Genomic DNA, 21989 nt, shown 5'->3' on the forward strand with positions numbered 1-21989 from the left:
AGATTTTGTTCTTGTCTAGAACATTGTTTGTATGTTGTTCTCTCCTCAGTCCCCTCTGGGCCTCACTCCAGGAGTCTCTGAATTTTTAACTAAGTCTATGTGATCCTCTGAACAGTGTATCTTCCTCCCAAGTTCATACATCAGAGTGCTAACTTAGCCCAGCTTCCTTGACATGTGATCTCGTGTTAGATTCTCCATAGAAAATGAAGTCAAAATGAGGACGTCAGGGTGGGTCCTAATCCAAGATGGCTGTTGTCCCTATAAAAATGGGGAGCTTGGCCATAGATTCATGGACAAGAAAGAAGACCACTTGAGCATGAAAGCAACCATCTACAAGCCCAGGAGAGTAACCTGGGACAGAATTTCCTCCACAGACCTCAGAAGGAAACCTGCAGACACCTAGGTCTTCAACTTGAGCTCCAGAAGCATGGATTCTGGTGCAGTCACTCGTTCCTAACTTTGACTGAACAAGGTGCTGCCATCTGAGGATACGGTGGCCTCCAAGGAGATGTTTAGTGCTAATACATTACTATCCACATCATGGCATCCCCAAGATGACACTAGGAGCACCGCATGAGCAGTTCTCTTGCTGCTCTCTAACACTTCTAAAAGGCTTTCTGTTCATTGGAAACATTCTTGTCGTTTCTCTACTTCTCTGGGTAGTGACAGGAACTTTCTAGGTCTCCAACTTCCAAAGCCGTGGAAACTCAACATGCAAACATCGGCACGCGCACGTGCACACATACAAACACACACACACACACACCTGGTGAAAAGCTAAGTGCTATGCAAATCTTAAATAAGGTCAATCATCTTGTTTCATTTGGCTTTTGGGGGAAGAGGAAACACAGTGGACTTTGGAATAACTCATCCAACACTGAGGAATGAGCCATGCAAGAAAGAAAGAAAGAAAGAAAGAAAGAAAGAAAGAAAGAAAGAAAGAAAGAAAGAGAGAGAGAGAGAGAGAGAGAGAGAGAGAGAGAGAGAGAGAGAGGGGGGGGGAGGGAGGGAGGGAGGGAGGGAGGGAGGGAGGAAGGATGGATGGTTAGAAGGACACGAAATGAATTTATCACAGGGTGGTGTGGGCAGGAGAGGTTGTGACTGGATTCATAACACCAGCACGACCGAGCAGCGCTGTGTAGCCTGTGTATCGTTTATTTTACAGCTGCAATGTATATTGCAAAGAGCAGCATAAATTTTAGGGCAAGGCCAGATATGAATAAAGATCAGATGGAAAGCTGGCTCACACCATTGCTCACCGAGCCATGCCGAGGTCACCCACGCCCATCTTCTGCCCTGGCTCACAAATCACCAGCACCAGTTACATCAGTAAGTAGGAGCTGACTGGTTTGCACCCCTGACAAATTGGGGACCCAATTAACGCAGCTTTTAATCAACTAGAATCAAGCGCCCAGGTGTAAAATGGGGTCTGCTGCCTCACGCTGCAGACTCATGCTCCCGAGACAGAATCGGCGGTGTGGTGAGTTCAGAGCTGAAGAGAAAAAAAAAGGAGGAAAGAGGGAGAAAGGGGGGTGACCACATCTACCCCAGGTCCCCACAAAAACACAAGCTTTTTGATCTCACTAAACTTCACAGTGTGGATAAGCTGGTCTCTAAATATGAGAATCGGGACTTAAGCATCCAAAATTGGCAGTGATGGTTTGATCAGCAGGTTCGGGACGAGATACGTGAATTCACGAGAGGATAGGTAGTTCCCTTGGAGAAGCCAAAAGTGATTTAAATTTACATCTTTCTCTCTCTCTTTCTTTCTCTTTTTCTTCTTCCTCCTCTTCCTTCTCCTTCTCTTTTTCTTCTTCTTCCTCCTCCTCCTCCTGCTTTGAAGCCTGTTCTGGAACTAGCTCTTGTAGACCAGCCTGGCCTCAAATTCACAGAGATTCACCTGCCTGTGCCTTCCAAGTGCTGGGATTAAAGGCATGTGCCACCACTGCCTGACAAGAAGCATGTTTCTATGCCCACATCAAAGCATAGAAACACGCTTCTTGTCATGCCACACACTAGGCAGCAGGCAGTTCATCTCTAAATGTCTTCCAAAACCCAGAGCTAGCATTCTGATTCCCTCCTGCTCAAGAACTGCGTGCAGCACTTGCCTAGCCTGCACGTGGCCCTGGATTTAACCCCTGGCATCAGAGAAAAAACATACCTACAAGTCATAAGCTTTTAAATGTGCTAAGAAATTATTGAATCTTAATATCTTGGATAAAACTCAAATTGCCATCATTACGGAATATTTTTAAGAAAATTAAGGTTTTCTCTCACCACCAAAGCAACTACCAAGTGTAGCCTAATCTGTTACATATTGCTTACATGAAACATATCTGTTGTAATACAATTAATAGTTGAGCTACTGGGTGACTATCTGATTATATTAAGTTAATGTATCTCAAGGCGAAGTAGGCATTACTGTTGGCTCTTATAACTTACAAATGGCATTTATATCTGTCCTCAAGAAAATTCTCTACATTTTTGTTCCTTGTTTAGGTAGTCAATAGCTAGGCCAGAGACAGGCTAAACCCATATAAATTAAACACCAGACATTTCTGAATGAATACAATCTTATGCCAACAAATAAGTATTTCCCCTCCTCTATGCCATGATTACTTGTGGACCTTATGAAAACAGAACAAAGCAATGCCCATCTTTGCTTTCCAGAGTTACCTCTCTAGACAGGGCAGAGCATGTTTTCTTTCTCCGTCCATCCTTTGATGGTAGAGCACTAGTTATACTTTGACTTTCATACAAGAAAGAAGTGACTGTGCACGTGATGGCCCGTCTTCAACAGTAGTGGCTTCCTTCAGGGCTTGTCTGAGTGATCTCCAAACCTCAAGACTTACATGGGAAGCAGCTGAGGGACTTCTAACCTTTTGGTGCACTATCAGAACCCAATCACTTTATCATCGGAATTATGTCAGATCCCCTGTTCTTAGCATAACTTTGTGTGTGTGCATGTGTGTGTGTGTGAATGTGTGTGTGCACAATGTAGGAAGATCTTTCTGAAAGGTTGTGATGTTGCACTCCTATAATCCCAGCATGCACAAGAATCACAAGCTAAAGGGTGGCCAACACCACAGCAGTGAGTGGCCATCTAAAAAGACTGTTTTCTGTGGCATTACTGCTTTTGTCTTCTAAAGAGCAAACAGCAATGCCTCAGCTTGGCCTGGCTCAGTTACCCAGACCTAGCCGCTGTTCACGGAGTGTCTACCATTGCAGTAAGCACTTTACCTAAGTACTTGCTGATCATGATCCCCCATTTAGACAGGCTATACGTTATCTAAATGGAAAAGATCAGGGTTCAGGGGGCATAAGGACTCTGCCTCATGGGCTCTAGCCAATCAAGGATGAAACTGGCCCAACCCAACCGTGCCAACCCCAAAGACTCATAAAGATATGTCCCGCAGTCAACTGTAGATTCCCCGGAAAAGATCCCTTTCATTTCTGTAGAAAACCTCCATGTTGCCTGTTTTTCTTGTCATCTGAATGTGTACTTGCTTCTTTTAAACAATGCCTTGCTGAACTTACATCCTTATAGGAAAATAAAGACAGGACAGTGTCAGAGACGGCACAGCCTGAACAGTCTGGTTGGCACACCCGACTATGGAGCCTCTGTTTCATATCTATAAAGTCACCTGTAATCAAGAAACACAGGCAATGGCCAAAACTACAAAGATTGATTCCAAGTGACAATGACGTCTCAAGAGTCCCTCACAAGCAAATAATCCATCAGCCATGAGGGGAAACAGAAGGCAACACATGCAAATGCACACACACTCTCACACACACAAACACACTCACTCATGAATACACACACACACTCACACATGCACACACTCACACACTCTCACACATACCACACACACACTCACACACACACTCTCACACACACAAACACACTCACTCATGAATACACACACACTCACACACACACTCTCACACACACAAACACACTCACTCATGAATACACACACACACTCACACATGCACACACTCACACACTCTCACACACACCACACACACACACTCACACACACCTAGTAGCAGCAGTAGCAGCCTCCCTTTTCCAACTGTGTGGCAGGACTGGTTCTCTTCCTTTAATTCTTCTTCTAGAACTTTCTTATTAGCCTTCTTTCTCCTCCGTGCCTCCCCTTCCCACCACATCCCCGTCTGTCCCAAGAATCAGACACTGGATTTGTCTTCTCTGACGAGTCGACAGAACCATCTTTAAAGACATCTGAGCGACATTACAACTTATGAGACTAAGATCCTAACTCCAGTTCCTAACAGCCAATCTTTGTAATCGAGATGCTAATTACAAAGAATGGCTGTTACTATCCATGTACACCTCATAGTCATGAGAAGGGACTGTCAGAGAAAGAAACTGTGTCCTCCCCAAAAGCTAACGACAGTAGGAACAAGGGCCTTTTCTAGGTGTAGCTCTGCACCTTGAAGAATACATGTCTCCAGTCCTTCTTAAGTTCCCCCCACCCCACCACATAACTTATCCTTCTTAAAAAAAAAAGATCACTGACACAGCCACGAAGACCAGCCACCCTACCTTCTGTAAGTAAGGAAATGCTGCCTAGAAGTTGTTGCCTTCCATCCAGCTGTAGACACCAGGAGAGCTGGAGAGCGCTGTAGACACTTCCTCTACCTCTGTTCCTCTGGCCTCTCCCTTCACCTCCAGTCAGTGAAACATTAACCACAGACATGTTTATTGATCCCTGAGAGACACTGGGCACCATAAAAGGAATCATTACGTTCAATCCAGGAAAGAAGTTACTTTATCCGCCTCAAAGTTCCATTCATACTGAGCATGCCTCCTGACTGCTTGGCTGGGTTGTAATTGGTTTTTTTGTTTAATACGTGAGCAAATTAGAAGTTAGAAGGATGAAGCTGTGTATTCAGCTGTCTCTGGAGTGAGATCCCTGCAACATCCAAGAGGGTCGTTTTCCTTTCACGCCAACGCTAGTGTAGTGCCTGCAAAGCAGACGCTGCAACAGATATGTGCATAGGTTTCCTGCATATGCAAAAGGCAAGGTACCAAGTCTGGTGACAATGCAGTCCCCCAACAGCCACAGACAAGAGAGAGTATAGATGGTCCAGATGGCATGCTCTGCACGTGGCTGTAGACTTCTGAAAGCCAAGGGGGGTCCATGCAAAGACAACAAAAGCTTTTCCCCAAACACAAGCTGCACGCACACACACACATACACACACACACACACACACACAGAAACACACATACACACACAGACACACATAGACACATCAGGGAAGAGTCTTGCCTAAGATTCTTCCAGTCTTACCAAATATTCCAGGCAAAATGCTGTAGAATAGTTTGGAGGGGTTTTGTTTGTTTGTTTGTTTTTGTAACTAATGCCACAGATGTCTTAAGTCAAGACTTCATTCTGACTAATTCCCACACTTCAGTGCCTCCGGGAAGTCATGCTGAAAATGTGAAGCCGTACCAGTCAGAGGTCCCATATGTCAAACTTTGTCATGTTTCTGGGGACCTTCTGAAGCTTGTCTGGTTGTCGTCTGAGCTACCATTGCCTTTTCCTTCCTTCGCTGGGTTCAGGACCCTGAAAGTCCTGGCCTGCTCTTGGTGGAAGCCCCCTCTCTCTAAGATCTCCTGAGCAGCTTGTGTGAGTCGGCTGAACCGCTGACGGACAGTCACTACATGCTGAGCATCCTAGAAGGGAAAGAACTCCATTGCACAGCAGTGGCGGCCTCTGCGGAGGAGCGCAGGGTCCAGGAGCGGCCCTTCCTCCTCAGCCTCGCTGAGCTTGGAGAAGTCAGAGTAGCAGGCCAAGAACTTCTCACGTTTTTACCATCTCTGCTCTCCTGTCAGCCAGATAAAATGACCACAAAATCAAAAAGCCTCAGCCTGTTTCACTTCCTGGAATCAATCAGTCAGACCCCCCCCCTCGCAGAACGCTCTGGAAGGAGCCAGCTTCTTGCCTAGTAATCTTTTAATAATGTGTGTAAAGGGTAATTTTTAAGTCTGCAAAGTGTTTTTTTTTTTCAGAAAAGGCACAGATGGATAACTTTCTAGATCGCCGTTATTTTCAGTCATAATGCCATGCTGCCGTGCCCATGGCATGTGGGCATATCGGTCAGTGTCTTCTCAAGTCGTAAGTATAATTCCCGCTTAGAGACAGCAAACAGAGCAGGAAAGGATTTGTGTCTGGGTGGAGTCACATAGCCCGGGCACCACTGTTAGACCTCTGTCCTGCCGTGTCTGCCTGATTCCAAACCCTGGCAGCATCCGCGCCTGAACTCTTCTCTTCCAGCGCCGTAGGAATAACAAAGTGAAACGCCCATGGGCCGTTCTTCTTGGGAGATGACCATGACCCTGCCTCTGTGACCCAATTTCACGTTACTCCTTCCCTTGGCTCCCAGCCCAGAGTCAGTTGACTTAACTCTGAAAAGTCCCAAACAGCCCTCCAAGTGACACGTCGTTGAATTTCTGGACCGCTGCTTCCTTTGTTCTCTGAAACAGTGGGTTCGTGTGGATCCAAGAGCCATGTCAATGTTCGTCAGAACAGGTATTCTTCCCAAATAACTGCAAAGAGTGATGATCGTGTTGACCAATACATGGGTCAGAGATGACAGGAGTAATACCTCTTGGTGATAGCAGGAATAAGGATAATATAAGTGATAAAAACTAGTGTTTCTCTCTTTAAAAGTGAAGGACATAGGATTTTTACAATGAAAGCAGCTGAATAGGGACGCAGAAATAGTTCAGTCGGCAAAGTGCCTGTTGTTCAAGCACGAGAACTACAGTTTCACCTCTTCCACCCATGTGGAAAGCCAGGCATGGCCGCAGGTCCTTGTACTCCCGGAACCGTGGAAGTAAGGTCACAAGAGCATCTCTGGACTCTGTTGGCCAACCAGCCTTGCCTAATCAGTTGGCTTTTAGTCCCAGTTGGAAGACTGTCTCAAATAAACAGATTCCTGAGGTACACACACGCATACATATTTACACAAACAAAAACGTGCATACACACATGAAAAATTAATATTCATATAAAAAAGTTTAATTGTTAAGTACCCTATACAGGGGATAGAATTCCTCCCACAAGCTATAGGTTGCCAAAACAAAAAGCCCAAAATGAAGTGTAGGGTAAGTTGTTGGTCAGGGGTATTAGAGACTCCCCAAGCGATACAGCCTATTGCTTAGCTGCTCTCCAGAACTTTACACTGAAGACTCCACACACTTGGGTCACAGGACATGGAGAAAATCAAGTTGGTAACTGACATGTAATTTTTCTCTCTGACAGCTAGTTTTATTTTTTTTCCATAATCTTTTTTTTAATTGAAAAAAAAAATTTCCGCCTCCTCCCAGCCTCCCATTTCCCTCCCCCTCCTCCCACTCCTCTCCCTCTCCCCCCACTCCTCTCCCCCTCCCTCTCCAGTCTGAAGAGCAGTCAGGGTTCCCTGCCCTGTGGAAAGTCCAAAGTCCTCCCCCCTCCATCCTGGTCTAGGAAAGTGAACATCCAAACTGGCTAGGCTCCCACAAAGCCAGAACATGAAGTAGGATCAAAACCCAGTGCCATTGTCCTTGGCTTCTCAGCAGCTCTCATTGTCCGCCATATTCAGAGAGACCGGTTTTATCCCATGCTTTTTCAGTCACAGTCCAGCTGGCCTTGGTGGGCTCCCAATAGATCAGCCCCACTGTCTCCGTTGGGGGGTGCACCCCTCGTGGTCCTGACTTCTTTTGACAGCAGGTTTTAAATGTCCTAGAAGCTGCCATGCAGACTTCTGAAGGAGAGAAGTCACCAAGGGCGTCACCGGCTGTGAGCCCTGAGAGCTGTAATAACAATCAGCATGGCCAGATACGCTTCTGGCTACAAGAGTGGCATGCCTGTCACGGGGTTAACCAACCACTCTCCACCTGATCTTAAGACCTGCTGCACAGGAGCTAACACGTAACCAGCTCTGTAAGTCAGGCCAAGAGGCCAGGGTTGGGAGTAATCTATTATTACTATTTTGCTAAATAAACATATTATCAAACTGCCGTCTAAATTTTTCTCTCTTTACCCATAGATTAGTGCAGTTCTCAGACCTCCGAGAAGTTTATTTGTGCAGCGAACAGAAGCTAACTCGGAAACTAACAACCAGTCAAAGGGCAGAGACTACCCACGAGTGCTCAGCCACACACAGGACACCTACATCCCTCCCACCCTAAGGCGGGGAAAGGGATTGGGAAGATCGTCAGAGCCAGAGGTCAGGTAGGCCCGGAGTGAACGAGTGTCTATCACACATGAAAGGAGAGCTGCACTAGTGAAATCACAGCCCCTGTGGTGGCCTGCACAGGGTCAAGCCACGCAACATACCAGCATGGAGGCAGAGTGGCTTAGAAGCCCCTGTGGACAATTGCTGGTTTCTGGAGAAGGGAGAATCTCTTGCAGGGTGTGGTTCCTGTACTCCAGGGATGCCCAACATTCATAAGTATATGAGCAGCACACGGGACTTAGTGAATCTTACAACACACACATATGCACACAGCACGCACACACACGCACATGCACACACACACGCACTCACGTGCACACACACAATAGAGGACAAGAAGTTGGGGAGCACCTGCTGGGTCTGAGAGGAGTTAGGGGAAAAGTGGGGTGCATCTGACTAAAACACATTGTATACATATGTAAAATTCCTGAAATATTCTTTAAAATATTTTATTTTTAAAGATAAGTAAACAAGAGGGTATGAAAATACTTTTAGCAGGTGGTGGTGATGCATGCCTTTAATCCCAGCACTTGGGAGGCAGAGACAGGAAAGTCTCTAAGTTCAAGGTCAGCCTGGTCTACACAGGATGGTCAGAGTTACACAGAGAAACCATGTCTGGAATAAACAAAAAAAGAAGCTTTTAATTATAGTTTCATGAAGGTGAAACATTTTAGCACTTTTGTCTGTAATGATATTTTACCCACTTCTCTAACATTAGCCATAGAAATTTCATAAATAAGTCCCATTTACTGATAAAGTTAGTTAGCAAAGAAATTATAGGTAGACTTGCAGAACAACACGAAAACTTAGAATTTCTCTTAAATGTTCACAGTATGGTGCATTTCGGTCATATTTTTCCTTTATAACTCAGAGACTAGAATCGATGAGTGCCGATATTTTTTATTTCCAAGCACTTGAAATGTTTTTCTAAATCATGAGTTACATACGATGTATCAGCTCGCCGACACTCGCCTTCCCTAGCAGACGTACGGAGAAATATTTTAATTACTTTACTATCTGTCCTGAATCTGTTAACGATGACAAAAAACCATCTCTGACATCCATAATCTCTTAGGACTCACTTCTTAGACCTGAACGCCTATTGTTATGCGATGTTCTGAACACCAAGCTTGCTCTCCTACAGCCTCGAGCAGCTGGCAGGAGCCCAGACACGAACCACTCTGCACACCTTCCCAGTTACAGTTTACGTTATTTCTGTCCCACACGTTTTCAGTTGAAAGAAGCAAAAATAATTTCCTGCCAATCAGTACTTTAACCTGAAACCAAATCTTTCCTAACTCCTTTCCCTGCCCAGGACAGGATCTTCTTTGTGAAGAACTCAAACAGAACGGTTTTCACTTTCCCATAGTTCTTATACCTGGTTCTGAGTTTATGCCAAGGCTTGCTTTGTTGTTGTTGTTGCTGCTGCTGCTGCTGCTGCTGCTGCTGCTGCTGCTGCTGCTGTTGTTTCGGTTGTGGGAAATTTTCTGAACCAGGTTACCTAGAAGGTGTCATTAAAGGAATTTAAAGCGTGAGCTAATACCACTGAACCGTGCATACTGCCTGTCTGAGTCTCTGCTCTGGGCTGTGGAGAGACAGCATGCTCAAGACAGCTCTAGCTCCAGCAGCTGACTGGGGCTGGCTGACAGTTTCCAAGATTTATTCTGTTATCATCACGGCAGACAGCATGATGGTGCCCAGGGCAGACATGGCGCCGGAGAGGCAGTTGCGAGCTATCTCCTGATCTGCAGGCAGAGAAAGAGACAGACTCTGGGCTTGGCATGGGCTTTTGAAACCTCAAAGCCCACCCCAGGGACACACTTCCTTCACCAAGGACACACCTCCCATTCCTTCTAAGTAGTGCCATTCCCTGGTGACAAAACATTCAGATCTATGAGCTTACGGAGACCATTCTGATTCAAACCATCACACAGCTGTTGAAAAGCTTGTAGCTGAACTGTCCCTAAAAATATTAAATTGAGAACTTTGGGGGGCTGGAGAAATGGTTCCATAATTGAGCATGTATACCCCTCTTCAAGAGGGCCAGAGATCAGTTCCCAGCACCCACATCAGACAATTCAACAACCACCTGTAACTCCAGCTCCAAGAGCTCTGCCAACCTCTTCTGGCCTCCTTGTGTAAATGCACTTATATACACAGACACACAGAGATACACAATCAAAAATAAATGTTAAAAACTCTTTACAATAAAAAATGAAGTTGGAAGCCAATAACAAAAACCCAAGCCCCACATCATCCTGGCAGACATAGACCCAGTCCACTGTGCATGCCACGGGTATTTGAATTATCTGTAATCGCCAGTCCACGTAAGTCCTTAACTGGGCCCCTGTTAGCCAAACGAAGAAACTGGGGGAAAGCCTTGGCTATTGAGCGTTCGTATTCCCAGCTGTGCGCTGGAGAGATGCCCGCTGGTCCTTCCAAACCGGAAGCGTTTTCTGAAGCCAGCTTACATCCTGAGGGGCTGGCTCACTAGGTCTAGGTCCCGGGGAACTGACATTGTCCCAACACTCTAGACTTCTGACACAGGTGGTGGGGGCCCTCACGTGAGCTGCGCTAGCTTAGTACTCTATCCATCAGTAAATGCTCTTCAGCAAGACCTGCATGTGCTGAGGTGTTTTCCTACCCCAGAAGACCCATTTCCACAGAGATATCTCTGACAACAATCAAGCCAGATCTGACACACAGAACATGCCCAGCCAGCCACAAACATTTCTTCTCACAGTCCAGCTAAACACTTGGTTTGACCTTGCGTGTTCTTTAAATTCTGATAGTGATCGTGGTTTTCTGAGACGGCTTGTAGGGTTCACCAGGCGAGCTGCTGCTTACATCTAGCCAAGGGCTCTTATCTTTGCATCTGACATCCTCCTCCATCCCCACACAGCGACACCACTTGCCAAGACGACCAACCGCTGTCTTGTGAAAATCAGGATGTCACTCTCTCAGCTGTGCTTTTGTGACCTCTTGCTGAGTCACCCTTTCCCCAGGGTGACCACAGCAAACTGTCCTGGCTTGTCTTCTGCCTTTGGAGACAACCCCTTGCCACTGCTTAAGTGGGGCTCCTTGGGTCCAACCAGATTATCTTGCCTTGGACCTCACTCTGGTAGACTAGATGTACCAAATTTCTCTCTCCAGTTCAGGTCTCTCTTCTGGTCAGAATCTGGCCATCTATTTACCCACAGCTGTACCTACATCCCATAATCACAATGAACTCCGCAATCCACAATTCACAATGTTTTAAAGATTTATTTTTTATTATGTGTGTGTGTGTGCGCACACACATGTGTGCATTTGTGTGGGGGTGCCTACAGAGACAAGAAAAGTACATCAATCCCTAAAGCTGGAGTTAAAGGCAATTGTGAACTCCTCCATGTATGTGCTGGCAACCACACTCCAGTTTTCTGCAAGAGCAGCAAGTTCTCATTACCGCTGAGATATCGCTCCAGCTCCAACCTTGCTGTCCTGCTTCCTCTAAAACATGCCCCTTCTTGCACGCTACCCCTTCGTGAGAGTGCTGGCAGCGCTCATGGCTCACGCTCGGCCAGCCACACGCTATAACTGGCTTGTTACTCTTGACCCTCACAGTGCTATTCTCTTCTGTGTCACTAAACACAGGAGACCAAGAAGCCAAACTGTCCTCCCCTTTGCCTTCCAGTTCAGTAAGTCCCCACATCAACCCAGGAGAATTTCCAAAAAGTCACTCTAACTTAGAACTGGAATTTTCCAGTTGCTATATGACAGGGACTGAAATATCACAACTCTACCCCTCCCTGCCCCAGCTTCCTGGATAAGGGAAGCCTACCCACTCTCCATTAAAGGAAGGAGGGGGCACATTGCTGGGTCAGATTCCTGTAACACTACTGGGTACATGCTGAGGCCCAGTAAAACCCACCCGACTTAACCTTGATTGGGCAGGCATACTTGAGAAATGCCTTTTATTTTGGAATCTTTCCAATTCTGTTCCTCCAGTCATGAGAAGTACAATTTCATAGAACCAAGATTGTATCCAACCAGACCTACAAGACAGAGGTGGCTGAACCTCTTTTAAATAACCCAGTAGACTGGGCGGTGGTGGCATACACCTTGAAGCCTAGTGCTTGGGAGGCAGAGACAGGCTGATTTCAGTGAGTTCAAGGCCAGCCTGGTCTACAGAACTAGTTCCAGGACAGCTAGGGCTGTTACACAGAGAAACCCTGTCTTGAAAAACCAGATAGATGGATGGATAGATAGGTAGATAGATAGATAGATAGATAGATAGATAGATAGATAGATAGATAGATAGATAGATAGATAGATAACCACAGTACACCAAAGAAGACTAACAGCAGTTAACACATCATGGACTAAATGCCAGCTGTCTTTCCCACACCTGTAAGGAGTTTGCTTCATAGACACAATGATTTTCACTTGGAGTTTCTGAACCTTGGCCACATGCAGTCATGGGGACTCAGGCTGTTCTGGGTTTTGGTGAAATTTGTCAGACTGTTCTTTTTAAGTCTCCTTGATTCTGATCTACAGGGATATTAAGACCTAGCAGGCTAAATGTCTACCTGCTACCAGGCACTTTTGCAATTATTCACATATATTATCTTGTTCAAGCTTCACAATTAAAGACTTGCGGACAAGGAAAACACAAGGACATTTTTCTAAGGTTTGGCCCAGCTCACTTTGCTGGGTTACCACAGCAAGAGAGGGAAGAGTGGAAAGAGCTGGAGGCTGGGCTTTCTCTGACTATAATAATGTACTGTACAGATCTGCCATTCAGCTGGTGCCAGGGACTACCAGAGTTATACAAGGCTAGCTCAACTAGAAGAGAAGCGGCACAAAGGATCTTGACTGTGGAGCTGGAGGACTAATTGCTCAGGAATTAATCCAAATGAAATGTCGAATGTCTGACTGTGTCCTCCGTGAGGAAGAGCTTAGGAACAAAATGCAATCGCTTTAACAGACTCTTAAAGCTGCTTCCAGAAACCGGACCGTCACCTGAGAAAATATTAATAGTAAAACAGGAAATCACTGCCACTCTTGTACAGAAATGAGATTTTAGGTAAAAAGAGAAGATGATTATTAAATCAACAAAGGGCAATAAGAGGCCTACAATACTAAATTTAAAATGTTAGTAAGAACTCATGATAAATTTAATCTTTAGTATTGTTATCAATCCCTCCCACTGAAGAAGACTAGATGATTACCATGGGCTGGGAAGATGGTTCAGCAGACAGAGCGCTGGCCGTGATAGCACGAGGGCCTGAGCGTGGACTTCTAGCACCCAATAACAGTCAGGCATGGTTGCACATGTCTACAACCCTAGCCCTGGCGAGACAGAGACAGAGAGCACATGGTCAAAGCTTGCTAGTAAACGATCTAGCCAACGGAGGAGCAAAGAGCACAGTGAAAGACCATGTCCCAAGGAGAAACAATGGAACATAAGGCAGATTTTCAGGTCATCCTGTAACTGTGTGGACCCCCAGCTGAGCTGTGTCCTGCCCCATCAGTGGGAGGCAAGGACAGAAGCTGGGGACAGAGCAGTCAGAGGAGAATGGGAGCTCAAGGTGACTGTCCTCCTCAGGCTGGGTCTGGGGATTTGCCAGTACCGTGGGGATGTCTCAGGGCTATAGAGAGCTCTGTCTGAATCTCTTCATAGGAAATGTGACCTGACATCGGAGTTACAAACCTTTACACTAACTACAGCCTGTGAGTGACAGTCTGTAGACCATGCAGACCATGCTACAGCCTCCTCTGCCATGGTGGGCAGAGCACTGTTTTCTAAATAAGGAAGTGGCTAATATAAGAAGTTAGATAAACGTTAGTAGCCTTCCCAGCCTCATGCGCCCCAGGTGGGTGGTCTAGCCTGGAAATTCCCTTCGCTGCTCTCTGGATTTGGTGAACCATGGGACAGTGCTCTATAGACATGGCTGGTTGGTGTCTCTGCACAAAGGTCACACAGAGGAGTTCCTGGTAACCATTCTAATCCCTGAACCAAATGCACCCTTGCCATCCAGCAAGGCCAGTGAGTCAGAAGACAGACAGCTCACAGTCCAGAGCAGCCCTTTCGTCAGAGCAGCCGGTGGGAACAGCCAAGGGGCTGGGCATATGCTGGGAGAGAGGGAAGAGGAGGAACCATGGTCCCAGCTCTGCTCCTACATCACTTTTAAACAGACCGTGAACAATATTCTAGACAAACGCGGTCCCGTTCCCCGTGAAGCAAGTAACACAATAACCGATCAGCAGCCCGTTGATGAGAAAGCAGTGACAGAACGCAGTGGGAATTTGATGACTGAAGGCAGCGTGGTATCGGAAGAGGCTTATGACTCATCATCACAGTGCAATTACACGCAAAGAGACAGGACAGTGAATGCATCTCACTGAATTAACCTGAGAAACTGTCCGCAGCAGTGGTCGTGTGTCCGCAGCAGTGGTCGTGTGTCCGCAGCAGTGGTCATGGGTCCACAGCAGTGGTCATGGGTCCGCAGCAGTGGTCATGTGTCCGCAGCAGTGGTCATGTGTCCGCAGCAGTGGTCATGTGTCCGCAGCAGTGGTCATGGGTCCGCAGCAGTGGTCATGTGTCCGCAGCAGTGGTCATGTGTCCGCAGCAGTGGTCATGGGTCCGCAGCAGTGGTCATGGGTCCGCAGCAGTGGTCATGTGTCCATCACAGAAACAGAATACCCGAGCACCCAGAAGGCCACACTTCCCAGCCATGCTGACTTCTCTGCCTCTGGGATCCAAGCAGGGTCATCATACCTGCTTCCCATCTCGTGGACTGCGGAGAATCAGACTTATAACTCGCCTGGAAAGAATGCGCTATTCAATGGGTGTAAGGCAGACTTCCCCTAAGACTACATTGTTCCTAGGAAGAATACAACAGGGCAAGTGGGAGCCACAGAGATGCTCGCTGAGTCAGTGAGGGCTGGACATCTAGAGCTTTTATGATTAAGAAGTCATTCCTGCAGGGCTAAGGAGGTAGCCCTTGGGAAAGTGTTTGCCTTGCAAGCGTGAGGACCTGAGTTCAATCTCCAGAACCCATGTCAAAAGCTCAGCATGGTGGCACATGTGTGTAAGCCCAGCATTGGGAGACAAGGCACACATATCCCTGGGGTTCTCCAGCCTGCCAGACTAACCTATCCGGTGAGCTACAGGCCAGGGAAAGACCCTGTCTAAAATAAATACATATATATATATATGGTGGTCATCTCCTGGGAAGCAACATCCAAGGTTGACCTCTGGCCTCTTACTCGCGTGCACACACACAAATACACACAGTGAAATAGCACATTCAAGGGGCTTGACTGTGCATTGGTAACTACTCTTGTGACAGTATTACAGTACACTGATTGTAGAAGTAGAATGGTAAGAATTGACATGTGTTGTCTTTTATCTTCAAAAGCAAAGTGGGGATAATATAATATTCTGCAGATCCATAGGTTCATCTCTGGTTGCGCACACTATGAGCAGGACTCAGCTGGTTGTACATCAAGCCCATGCAATCCCATGCAACATAGAACAACCCTATATATAGTTTTGGGGATGCTTCTGGTAAGCATGCCCATGTGTCCCAACCAACCACAACCTTTGACAGTTGTCATCTGTGGGGGCTTCTTACTATAGCCCTGGAGAGGCCAACATGCAGCCAGTTTCACGGCTCTTGTTTCTGCCCAGGTAAGCGTAGGTAATGGGTGCTGCCGTCGACAGCTAAAAGGTTTCAATCTGCTGAGACACAGCCAGTCACTAGCACAGCTGTTCTGTGCCCCCAGCTGGTTCCAGACAGTGGCAGGAGACATTGGCAGTGCCCCTTAGAAGGCTGTATTCTCGGTGTGGCTCAGATGTGTTCCCGTTCCCAGTTGGTTCTCAGAGGTGGAAACATCAAGGGGCTGATTGTCATGGAAGCTCTTGCTGTCCAACTTGAAGGTTCCTGCTGGGATCCGGGCTGGGAAGGCTGTCTCACTACAGGTCTGTCACCTGCCACTACCCTACTATATCAAGGGGGAAAACACATCCTTTCTCTCCTCTCTTCTGCAGCTGGTCTTCAGTAGGCAGGGGGCTAGGGAGAGGCTGGGTGCCTGGCAGAATACCCAGGTACAGCTGTGACAGGCAACCATCGGTCCATGGAACGGGCCTCAACCAGGGTGGGTAAGGGATGACCGATCCTGCACAGCATCCCCTAGGGAGAGCGGCACGGGAGGGATGCCTGCCTTCCTCCCTCAGCCAGCCAATGTACAGTCGCCAACACTCTGAACACCCGGCTAAGCTGAAAACAGTATGGAGACAAACCTCTACCAGAGCAGAGCCACAGAGAAGAACCCCAGGCCCTTACCTGCAAAAGTAATAATTAGAAAGCGAAACAGTGGCACTTTAATTCTGAAACCACATCACCAGCAATAAAGCAATAACTGGCAAAGACTCGTGGGAAGAGGATATTGTACCAGGAAAAGAAATAACAATGATTCATTAACTCATCCAGGTCTGAAAGCAGCAGGCTCTGAGGCACATGCCGTCATCCTCAGACTTCCAGACAAGCACCCTCAGATCCGGGGGCTGGAATAAACTCACACCAAGTAACGGCACCAGTGGCCCGCTATGGCCGGGAGATCTGACTCTCAAGGCAAAGAGCTTAACCGCTCTGCTGTCCTGTGTTCTAAATACTGAGAGATTAGGGACATCACAGGGGTTCTACTGAGAAACTGAACTGGGATGTAAACGTGCTGGTTTCCATACAGGGAGATCTCCTTTTAACTCAGCATCTTCCTTAGGTTTGTAGGGTTTAGATTTTAACCATGCCATAGAGACCGTCCTGCGTGGCACGGCAGGCAATGAGCCATCTGTTCCAAGGTCAGTGGCCGTATGCTTTTAATGTTCTGGTTGAGAGTCTCATGGTTGAGTCCTGGGGAGAACAGCACACAGCCCGTGGCTAACTGAAGACCTGGAGGAGCACCTCAACCGAAACCAGAGTCCACCTTGCATACTGCAAACGGCCAACACCCAGAGCAGTGACCATGGAATCTGGGGGTGATTTATGAGGAACACAGACTGGCACGGATGGCTGGGGCAGTGTCTCGTGCCCAGTTCCAGTCGTCTGGTCTGTGCTGTGAACGGTTTGAACCATCCCCAACGGGGCTCAGATCTTTAGTAAACACCTTGGGTGCTGTTCCCTTGCTAAAGAAAGCATAAAAAGCAGGGGCTTAAGACATGGGGTGGGGGCAGAGTAGAAGCAACCAAGAAAAGACAGCCCTCTCCTGCAAGAGCCTGAAGGAGTGGGGTAAGCAGGCCACAGCACCTGCGAAGGGCTTTCGTAGCTCCATGGAGACACGTGAAAGGCACGGGTGATTCTGATTGGCTGAGAGGCTCAGGAACCTATCTGCAGCAGCCCAAGACCAATAATCCAGCCTAATTTCATCTGACCCTCACACCAGCTCCAGCAGAGACGCCCATCACCCTGAAAGTTTGCGAACGGGAGTGGTTGAGCAGTTGCTCCAAGACAGGTGAAGTCAGGTTTGTGTCCCTCACAAGCCCAGGCAGTACCCAGCTAGTACTCCGAAGTCTGAACTTTAGTCTCAAAACTCCATGCTCCAGGCCTGCCTGGGCCCTGAACCTGAATAGCGTGACCCCAAAATCCCTGGAGCTGATCCTCCCATCCCATCTCTGTGAGAGACATCAGCGGCTTCCTAAGCCCCTTCTGCACCACCTGTAACAAGAGCCAGGGCCTCTGCTTCTGGGTCATGCGGCCAGTCAGTCCTGCCCTCAGCTGGCTTGAATCTTCATCTCAGAAGCTATGGAATGGTGAGGACACCCCAACAGTTCCTGCTTTATTCGGGCTCCCTGGGTCTTCACGGACAGAATGATAAGGACACCCCACCGGTTTGGACTTGGTCATTTATGTTTTTATAAAGCTCTCAAATCAGTTCTGTGGCTTGGAGGCTGCAGGATGGAACTGCAGCCCCTGAGACCCCGGCAGAGTTTGATTTTCACAGTGTGGTGGAGGACCCTGCCCTCAGCCCAGCAGGCCTAGCAGGTGAAGATTAATTGAACGCTGCCTTAGCTCCAGGCTGCAATCCTGAGCTGCACCCTCCTGTGTGTGAAAATCAGTCTTGCATTTGTGGGAAGCTGGCTGTGGGGACAGCTTGGTTCCTGCCCGAGTTTCAGGGTATGACCAAGTCCCTTCCCCGGTGACTCACAGGCCTCATTGCCGTCTCTGGAGCAGCTGTGGCCTCCCTTGGCATCTGTCACACTGAGACTGACTTCACAGCCACCAAAACCACCTCCCCAGCGCCCAGCAGATTCAGTCTCCAGGCAGAACTGTTTACGCCACCATAGCTGCTTCCCAGCTGCTGGCTACCTTAAAAGGTTCCTTCAGAGACTCCCCGTGTCCCACACATTTCCTGTGCCTAAGAAGGGTGCAGGCTAACCACAGCTGCATGGGAGAGACGAAAACCCAGGTTCGACTTCAGTAAACAGGACCCATCCTCACCCACTCCACAACACCCCAGGGCAGGGAGGAGAGAGAGGGACACCCTCATTTCCAACACAGACAGCCTGACTTTAAGACCTATAAATCTAGAAAGATCCAGAGCTGGGAAGTGGGAAGAGACAGTGTGGCATCATGGAAGGGCCCTGCCATGGGACCCAGAATTGCCTGATGGCCTTACCCGTGCATCCACGGCTAAGTTAACGCTCCACTCCAAGTCTGAGACTCCGCGTTGTGCAACAGAAGTTCTCAGGCTGCCTCACTGGGTGCTGCAAATGAAACCGTGTCTGAAAATCCAAGCCAGGCACGAGTCACATGGGCCATATAGACCACATCTCTCTCAGGAATGAGGGGCAGTACACAGGGAACTGAGTTTTTCCTCCCTATTTCGGGCCTGTGCTTCTTGTATATTGGGGTGCACCCACTCTTTCAGCTGCTTATGTAGGACAGGGTGGAGCAGACCAGAGGAGTTGGCTACATCCTCAGAGGTCTGAGCGGGAGACAGAGCAATAAACTCAAACTTTGGGAAGAAGAGGGGCCTTTGGGTCCTGAAGGTGGAGGAGCCTAGGCTTCAGGCTCAGAGGTAAGGGAGCTCTACCCTTCTCAGCTACTCCAGGCTCAGAGGTAAGGGAGCTCTACCCTTCTCAGCTACTCCAGGCTCAGAGGCAGGGGAGCTCCAACCTTCTCAGCTACTTCACTTTACCATTCTCAGAAGCAGAGAGGTTTGCCTACTTTCAACTGGCTGTCGTGAGGGCTCTCTGGGCTTAGGGAATGACTAGGGGTCTGGAATGGTTTTGGGACTTGGAACAGCCATGATCCTTCTCGATTGTCAGGCCTTTAACCTAGGGACAGGCCTTGACCAAGTCTCCTCATAGCCAGAAGCCTGAACTCCTCTGGACTGGCCCTCTTCTTTCAGCATAAGATCACAAAGGACCCTACCAAAGATAAACTTACCTCTGTGACAGAACGTTTTCTTGTTCCGAGGGCAGTTTGACAGCAGCCTCATGTAGACCTGAGATCCCCCTGTGACTCCCTGAGCCTGCTCCTTCCTGAGCTGCTCCTTCCTCCCTGAGCCCACCCTTTCCTCCCTGAGCCTGTTCCTTCCTCCCTGAGTCTGTCTCCTTCCTCCAAAGCTACCAACACAGTGGCTCCTACTGATGTTGTTTCTTGGCATAATGCCTATAACAGGACAGACACAAAGCAGGTAGCAAATGATAGCTGTGCTTTCATGGGTGGAAGATCTAGGAGGAGGGATAGAACCCATGACTAAGCTACAGAGTAGAACAGCAGGCCCGGACTCAAAAGGCTGGAATCAGTCCAGACCTACTCCTTCATAGCCGTGTGTCCTTGGACACATCACTGGGCCTCTCGGTGTGGTCTCACGAGGCACAGTACCAAGGACTTCTGCAGGTTGGCAGTTAAGTTTTACAGATGTAAACAGACCCTGAAGGCATGTCACAAGGACACATGGCAGGTCTTATTTAATGCCATGTCCCATTAGAGCAGGGCCTGGCCCAGAATGAAAGCTTGGAAAGTGTTGGTTGTGAATAGATTGATTTAGTCTGACTCTCTTAGCTTCACGGGGACAAGTGTCCTGTAGCACAGAGGTCACTAACCACCTGTGGAGGAACTCCAGTTTTGCTTCCTGGTCCACTTTCTGGAGAATACCACCATCATTACCAGGACGCTGGTTCTCACTTGTCCGGGGCCCAGCTGCTTTCACTCAGACTGGGTTGCTGGGCAGCAAGGTGAGTCTGCAGACCACAGAATTAGGAAGCTGCCTGGGATCCTAAGAGACTCCGGATGCTTGACTCACAGGACACCAGCGGTGCTGATGTATAAAACTAATAACACCCCCGCTTTCCTGCTGCCTCTGTGGGAGCAGCTCCTGGTGGGACACCATTCCCCGGTGCACACAGCAGCATGGATAAGGTGTAGAAGTTTTGCAGTCTGCCTGAGAGAAGCTGATGTGACAACAGAGAATCTAAAGGCACTAAATCTGCAAACCACAATGTTCTGCAGATGGAGGGGATCCGGCCGTTCCCTGGGACCTCAGGTTCCTGCCCAGTCCCACCTCTTTCACCTTCAATTCCTTCTCATCAGGAGTACAACTCCAGACTTAGCCCACCAGGTGCATAGCCACAGTCAGGTGACACCTGCAGGCAACACCTTCTAGATGCTCCCCTCTGACTGACAGAAGCCTCTGAACACAGCTCTATGAAGCTGAATGTCCTGTTTCATTGGGTGAAAAATGAACTGGAAAGGGACATCCGTGAGAGCAGGCCTGAGGCAGCGACCTCCATGGGAACAGACCCAGGCCAGTGACCTCATCCACAGGAGCAGACCCAAGCCAGGAACATCCACGGGAGCAGGCCTGAGGCAGCGACCTCCACCAGAGCTGTCCTGAGCCTGCGACTTTCTCCAGAGCTGGTCCAAGCCAGCCACCTCTGCAAAGACCAGGCCCAAGACAGTGACCTCCATGGGAGCAGGCCTGAATGACCTCCGGGATTTCAGAGTGACCCTCGGGAGTGCCAAGCAACCTCCAGGAATGCCAAACAACCTCCAGGGTGACTGGAACAGTGGCCCTGATTCCACCATGAGGAGCAACCATCTGAATCTTGGATCCACTGGCACCTGGAAGAGACACAGACAGCCCCAATTACACTAATCAGAGGAAAAGACAAGGTAAGAACACACTCAACACCACAAAGAGCAACACAACACAACAAAAACTAGCCGCTCTACAACAGCAAGACTTGAACACACGAATACAGATGAAGCAGAAGAAAATTATCTAAAAAATAACTTTAAGAGGATGTTTAAGGCCCTTAAAAAGGAAATGAAATTTTCTCTCAAAGAAATGGAGGAAAAGACAAACAAAAATTTGAAAGAAATCAACAAATCCCTTAAAGAAAAACAAGACAAAGCAATCAAACACGTGAAAGAAACGATTCAAGACTTGAAAACCAAAATAGAGCTTCAAAGCAGAGATGTCCATGGCTGTTCTATTCCACTTCCCTAAGGGAGTTTCCTAGCAGAGGTGCCCAATGCTTCTCTGTTCCACCCCACCAGGGAGTTTCCTAACAGAGATGCCAATTTTTTTCTCAGCTTCAGCCCACATTGTTACTTCTCTGCTTCAGTGGAGTTAATGGGAAACTTACAGAAATGTTGCAGTCACTGGTGAAGCGTTGCACATTTGCCCTGCTCCTTTAAGGGAGTTTGCCAGCAGAGGTGACCAAAGCTTCTCTGTTCCAATCC

At 48.0% G+C, this 21989-nt stretch overlaps 1 protein-coding gene across 2 annotated transcripts in view; it reads right to left on the reverse strand.

Annotated features, from left to right (window-relative positions):
- Cdh17 (cadherin 17) overlaps nt 1-19018 on the reverse strand; it is a 62412-nt gene extending 43394 nt beyond the window's left edge. Inside the window, exon 1 of one of the 2 annotated variants that reach the window (XM_075966958.1) lies at nt 18913-19018. In XM_075966958.1, coding sequence (XP_075823073.1) covers nt 18913-18920 — 8 coding nt within the window. In that variant the 5' untranslated portion in view covers nt 18921-19018. Of the gene's footprint in view, nt 1-4570; nt 4700-18912 lie in introns of those variants that run through there. The other variant, XM_075966959.1, reaches the window with a different exon arrangement.
- Between the last annotated feature and the right edge of the window lie 2971 nt (nt 19019-21989).

The sequence above is a fragment of the Microtus pennsylvanicus genome, chromosome 3, assembly GCF_037038515.1.
Source record: "Microtus pennsylvanicus isolate mMicPen1 chromosome 3, mMicPen1.hap1, whole genome shotgun sequence".
Taxonomy (NCBI): Eukaryota; Metazoa; Chordata; class Mammalia; order Rodentia; family Cricetidae; genus Microtus; species Microtus pennsylvanicus.